The sequence below is a fragment of the Agelaius tricolor genome, unplaced genomic scaffold, assembly GCF_023055355.1.
Source record: "Agelaius tricolor isolate 1412-34295 unplaced genomic scaffold, bAgeTri1.0.p SCAF_18, whole genome shotgun sequence".
Classification (NCBI taxonomy): Eukaryota; Metazoa; Chordata; class Aves; order Passeriformes; family Icteridae; genus Agelaius; species Agelaius tricolor.
The window spans coordinates 4099721-4106506 of record NW_027269278.1 but is presented as its reverse complement, the minus strand read 5'-3'; the positions used below and the strand labels follow the sequence as shown (position 1 = coordinate 4106506).

General features: G+C 44.2%; 1 protein-coding gene across 2 annotated transcripts; it reads left to right on the top strand.

Annotated features, from left to right (window-relative positions):
* Window positions 1-3285: 3285 nt before the first annotated feature.
* FOXI1 (forkhead box I1) lies at window positions 3286-5419 on the top strand. 2 transcript variants are annotated; one of them, XM_071443733.1, is made up of 2 exons: window positions 3286-3859; window positions 4866-5419. In XM_071443733.1, exons 1-2 carry the CDS (start codon window positions 3286-3288, stop codon window positions 5417-5419), a joined length of 1128 nt encoding a protein of 375 aa, XP_071299834.1. The 2 variants fall into 2 exon arrangements, with proteins under 2 accessions (XP_071299834.1, XP_071299835.1); XM_071443734.1 differs by having other exon boundaries at window positions 3286-3894; window positions 5186-5419.
* Window positions 5420-6786: the final 1367 nt, after the last annotated feature.

The following is a 6786-nucleotide window of genomic DNA, read 5'->3' as shown; positions in this document are numbered from 1 at the left end:
CCCTGCAGATTTTGGAGCTTCACTCAAGAAATTGAGAGGAGCAAATATTTGTATAACACAAGAGTTGCCAGCAGTCTTTGGTTTGACAACACTCTGTGGTTGACCAGGCTTCCAGCTGGTAGAGACATGCACCCAGAGACACCATCCAGTGCAGGACTGGATTGCAGTAAAAAGACATGTTAAAAATGTGATGCATCCTGCCTAGTCAGACCTTTCTGACCCAATGCATTTGGAAAGAATGAATATTAAACTTTCTCCAGCAGCAGCCTCCAATTTATTTGCAGAGATTTTAATCCCTAACCAAGATCTGTTAGTGTAGCTTGGTCAGCATGCCACATCTTTCCAGCCTCTTTATATGAAAGTCTCACCAGTTTTCCTTTTTTTTCCTCTCCACTTCTGGGATTGCTGCCTTCTTCCAGCCCTGCCAAAAGCAAGACTCTCAGTGGTGAAGACCCCAGGACAATATTCCTGGTTAGACTCAATTTCCTTCAGTTCTGACTCAGCCACCACAGCTTGGGCAGAGCTGATTCTCTCCTTGCTGCCTCCTTTCCTGCAAAGGAGCATCTGCAGCAGAGGAGCTGCCCAGGAGCGTGTGCTGCAGTGCCCCTGCAGCAGCAAGGTGTGCCCAGAGCACTCACCAAGTGCCTTTTCCTGGCACTGTTTACAGTCTGCTCTGAGTAAATCAGGCCCAGCCAGCTGAAGGCAAATGCTGCTGATGGGATTGTGTCCTGTGCCAGCTCAGCCATGCCAGGGAGGGATCAGACTTTGTCCCCCTTTCACAGCTCCGTGGGCAGCAGCCCAGAGGTGTCTCTGCACCTCCCTGCTGTAAAAGCAGCATTTGCCATCCTCAGCCCAGCTTTTCTGTGGGAGCTCAGGAGGGAGAGCTGGCAGGGCTGGGCATCCCCTGGCACAGCACAGCTCGGGCTCACCCTGCTCCATGCCCTGCACAGAACTTCACTGCAGTCCTTGGCACAGGAAATTTTACACACCAGCCTGGCTGCAGCACTAATGCTTTTGCCCTTTGTAAAGCCTGGGCTTTTTTCAAAGCCTGTATTCACTCAGCACCCACTTGAGTGTATTTTTATTTTAACTATGCATGCAGTGCACCTCAGGGAATAAGTATTTAAATGTCACTCATCAAAGTCCATGATGCAGTTAGTTGAATTTTTACTCCTTGGAATAAATTTACAAGTTTTTCTTGTTTTCAAGGGGTTTTTTGGCAAAAAATCTAATTTATTGTGCAGGTCAAAATGTATTATGTTTACTTTTCTCACTATATTCTGGCTCTTTAGTTAATTGTAAATGTGGTTTTACTTGTGTTTCTTAAAAGTTTTATTCTATTGACTCTTCTGTAAATGAAGGAGGGTTATTAACAATATTTGTACCAATATTTGCAGAAATACACATATAATTTTAAAATACATCTATATGTTAGAAAGTTAACTAGGAAACTGTAGGGGATGTTGCTCAAATACCATTTTGCATGTTTGTAACTCAGATTCTTATGGTGAAAAAGATTAGTTGCTTGAGGAGGGAGGCACTCACATTATGAACTCCTGAAAAATAATTCTTTTTCTTTCTTTTTCTTGTCCAAGTCACCTTTTGCACAGCAGTTGTCACTTAGAAAATAAGTCCCACCACGTTCCACTTAACTGTTGACTGTTTTATGTGTGTCTCTGAACAGGTTATTTAGCATTTACATATTCTGAGCTCTCAGCCATTCAAATTAAAATAACAGCTTGTTTGTTGTGGTAGAAATGATTTTCTGTGCAGTGAAAGCATGGATTTTTAAAGCAACAGCTGCTTCTGAGCTGGCAGATTGGCTTGCTTTGTCATTCTGTACTCAGTATTTCAGCAGCATTCCCAGTGGAATTTTTTTTCATATCTTTCAAAGCACCAATATGGACATGACATTAGTGAATCACTAATTCTTAGGGAGTGGGGAGTCTGGGTGATTGTGCTACAGCACAAAGGGTTAAGGTGAATGTGTGACAAAGCAAAAGGCCTTTGGGACAGCCAGGAATTCAAAACCATGGGTCAAAACTGTCATTTCTGCAGAAATTATAGGAGAAGAGCTATCTGGAATGCCCTGCCATACCATGATCTTCTTTAATTGCACATGTGTTAAGGCTGAGGCAAGTTTTAAATGATGTGTGTGTTTAATCACAAGAAAAAGATGCAGTTATAACTGTGAAGGGAACTGCAGCTCTGCCCTAGCTCCAGTGCAGGCTCATGCAGTGAAGAGCTGCCAGCCTGAGACAGGGGTGGTGAGGCTGCAGCTCTGCTCTCTCCTCCTTCTAACATGCAGGGTGCCATGCAAAGCACTAAGGATTTGTCCAAATCATAAATGAGCTAGAGGTTTTTCCTTATTACTTAATTTGAAGGAATCAGCTCTTGTCTGTACAGATACAGATGAAGTTATTGGAACTTGGGTAGAAAGAGCTGTGCTGAACGCTGTTGCTGCTTTCCTGTTTGGAAGTTGTGCTGAGAGGTTTTATGAGCTCTCTGCACCAATCCTGCAGCAAAGAGGAAGCAACACATAATGATTTCCCATCTCAGTTCACCAATTTAAGCTCTAAAGAAAGGTTTGATTATTAAGCTTGAAATTTTTTCCTCACAAGATTAATCCTTACTTTAGGGAGTTAATTCCATTTATATCAGTAAGATTACTCACGTGAGTAACCAGCCACAGAATTTGCCTGTAGTACTGTGATTGCCTAGGGGGAAGTACAAGCAAGTCTGCAATTAAAGTTACAAAAGGAAAAGGTTTGACCTTTTCTTTTCTTTTTTCTTTTCTTCTTCTTTTTTTTTTAAGTATATATCTCTACTGTTTCATTGACTAGTTACAATGGCTTTTGCATTCTGAGGTGTTACTAACAGCAGCACAAAATGGCTTTTCTTTAATAAGAAAAAAATAGGAAATGATAAAGCTTCACTGTGAAAAGTAGAAAGAGGAGGATCTCTGAGTTTTAACTTCAAGAAGCCCTAGGCTTTCTTCACGTACATCACATCAGTGGAAAATTCCTTCATTCATTTAAGAAGACAAACAGTTGTAACTCACGTTTGGTTGATGTGACATCATTGAGTGAGTGGGACTGCCAGCATTCCAAAAAGGATATCGTCCTCATCTGCAGCCACTCAGGGCTGCGGGGCGGAGCCTGCAGCCCGGGCTGAGACATTTACAGGTGCATAAGTACCTAGGGAAGGGCACAGGTGATGCACCTGTCCCGGGAAAGGAGCACTAGCCCAGGTGTGTCACAGCTCAGCTGCTGCCTGGCTCAGAGCATGAGCTTCTTCGAGCCCCCATCGCACTCCCCTCCCCGCTGCAGCCCACAGTTCCCCAACATCGGCCAGGAGCCTCCGGAGATGAACATCTACTACGAGAACTTCTTCCACCCACAGAACGTCCCCAGCCCCCAGAGGCCAAGCACCTTTGAGACAGCAGATTACAGCAGCACTCCCAATCCTTACCTCTGGCTGAATGGACCTTCCATCACCCCCCCACCGTACCTGCCAGGATCCAACACCGGCCCCTTCATCCCGCAGTCGTACGGGATGCAGAGGCAGCTCCTGCCCAACGTGCACGGCTTGGGAGGAACTGACCTTGGCTGGCTTCCCCTCCCGTCCCAAGAGGAGCTCATGAAGTTGGTGAGACCTCCTTACTCCTACTCTGCCCTCATTGCCATGGCCATCCACGGGGCACCTGACAAGAGGCTGACTCTGAGCCAGATCTACCAGTACGTGGCTGACAACTTCCCATTCTACAACAAAAGCAAAGCTGGCTGGCAGAATTCCATCCGGCACAACTTGTCTCTCAATGACTGCTTCAAGAAGGTGCCTCGAGATGAAGATGATCCAGGTATAGCCCTCTCCCCCTTTTCCCCCACCTCTCATTAAACTTGATGAATTTTAAAATACTTAGTGTGCTGTAACGAGACACGGTAGCCCAGATACAGGACATAGACACAGCAGCACTTTGTTTTCAAAGGACTGAACTAGAAAGCAGCTGTGCACAGGTGAGGTGTGAATCAGTGCTGCTGTGAGATCTCTGCAGGGAAGGGAATTCTGTCCTGCCCTGGGTCCTCCTGAGAAAGGATCAATGAGCTGAGCATGAGACTCAGCACACACAGGAACATTTAACTGGGCAAGGTACACTCAAGACCCATTTAGTGTAATGCATGACTTGTGTCAAATTTAACTGGGAATTCAAGGGAAGGGGATTTGTCAAAGAAATCCAATGGCTTTGGGGAGTCAGTATTAATTCTCAAGAGGAGAGCAGGGTACTTTTATTTTGTTTGTTTCAATTAGTGTTTTCCTTGGAATGACACCTCTGCCATTACAAACCCCTTGGCTGGTAGGCTGTCAGATATTCCTTCATTCATTGTTTCCTATCAATAGCTGTTAAGAACCATGGAGAACATTAAAAACTCATTGAAATTATTCTGCAGTAGAAGGCCAAAAGTCTAGTTCTATCTTGTTAGAAACTGATGCTATCCCACTGGATCTGGAGTGGAATCCCAGTGTGGGATTTGATTACTCTCTGCCATAAATTCAAAGACCAGCTGTATACTGAAAACCTCCTTCCCCCACCAAGAAAACAAAACAAAAGCCCACCCAGTGACTCCACTTGTATTTTTTGCCTGTGTGAAGAGTCAGGACTAAGGGGTAGAACCCAGAACTTTAAACCTTTTTTCTGAATTCAACAGACTTGTACTTTTGAGTGACTAAAAATCCATGTGTATTGCTCATGCAATTGTTCTGTTTCTGGGAAATGAGAGAAGCACTGTAAAGCCCTAAATGACTGTTGTTTTTTTGTTTGTGTGCTTATTTTTAAACTAAAAGTGTGGGTTTGTTTCCTTGGACAGGAAAAGGCAATTACTGGACTCTGGACCCAAACTGTGAGAAGATGTTTGACAATGGAAACTTTCGCAGGAAGCGGAAGAGAAAGTCTGACATTGAGGCCAGTGCTGCTGCTCTTGCGTCGGAGAAATCTGAGGACAGTACCCTGAGTGGCAGCCCCAAAGCTGCAGAGCATCAGGATATCTTGGAAAACTCATCACCTGGGGCTGACAATTCACCTGAGAAAGGATCTCCTCCCCCCTCCTCCAGCAGCCCGTGCCTCAGTAATTTCCTCTCCAGCATGACTGCCTACGTCCATGGATCCAGCTCGGGGAGCCGCTCGGGGCCCGTGGGACTCAGCTCTGAACCCATTGACAAAATGGGGCAGAACATGGTAGGCTTCAATTCCTACTCCCCACTCTCCAGTATTCCCAGCCATGGCATGGGAGACTGGTCCAATTCCATGCCTTCCAGTCACCTTGGCCACAGCAACTCGGTGCTCAACCAGTTTAACACCCATTTTTACAGCAGCCTCAGCACAAACAACACCCTGTACTCCAGGGAAGGGACAGAGGTTTAAATGAAGGATTCTAGGACACTAAGGATAGTTATTTATGAGAGGAAATGATCCATGGGCAGGTGATTAGCATTAGCCTCTTGTCTCTAGGGCCAAACTGCATCTTCCTCCTGACAGCCACAAACTTGTTACCCATTATACTGAAATCACAAACACTCCATGTTCAGCAGCTGCACGGGGAAAATCAGGGATCCCAAGAGGAGGAATAGTAAAAAGGTCTCCTTAGACACTGCTTGTACTGCTGCCAACCAGGCTCCTCTACAGAAGTCCTTGAGAAGTTACAGTTTGCCTTGGGCAGGAGGCTCTTTCTGGCGTGGCATTAACATTGCTGTGCTTTTTAAAGTGATAACAGAAATGTGGTGGTACCTTTCAATATCCTGTCTTCAGGTATAGGCTGCCTCTCCTAAATGTCCAGCAAGTTCTTATTTGGCCAAAACTCTCTTGAACACTGCAGGATCCATAATAAAAACCACTGCATAGTGAGTAACAACCAACACTTGAATGGTGAGCGCTGCCTTTGGCTTTCCCTCCTGCCAGTGCAGACCTTGTCTAAAGCTTGAGCCCCTTCCAGTCTCAGGGGGAATGTGGCTGTGCAGCAAACTGACAGCATCATGGACACAACAGGAATTTTGAAGCTGCAGGGAAGCATAACAAAATACACTGGAATTGTCTTCTGCTGTTGGATCTTTGTGTTTTCAATTCTAATTACAGGGTCAATTTTATTCCTTACACATGTAAATCTAGCCACATAAGGGAAACAGGATCTGTCCTGAATATATAAACATATATGTTGAAGACATGTTTTTTTCTAAGAAGAAAACACATTTGTCATATCTTAACTTTCTATGTGAATTATTTTTACTGAATAAAGGATTTGAATACTGGGGTGGGAGGTGAGGGAAGAAGAAAAGGGAGGTAAGAAGTTTAACCATCTCTGAATTTCAGTTTCAAAGGCTGGATCTTTCAGATTATCAACTGCAGATATTGTAAAAAGTCTCTGTACTGTATTTTTTCATTTTGTAAAAGTCCATGTTGTTCATCTGTGTGTAAATACTAGAAACAATTCTTATTTTTCCGACACTCTACTGTAGCAACAAACATTTCAAAATATAGATGAAGTTTTTTAAACCAAGACTTGACTTAAGTTCCACATTCATATACAGTAATATCTCAAAATGGATAAGTAACCCCAGAAGCATTTTTAATAAAGCATTTGTATACAAGAGTGTGTACTTGTGTTTGTTTGTACTGCACTACTCAAGCCTTTAAAAGTCCCCTTACCTGTGTGACTTGAGCAATTCCTGTGAGGAAGAGCAGAGTAATGGTAGCAGAAGGTCAGATGCTGAGATGACATGTCCAGGCCATCAGCA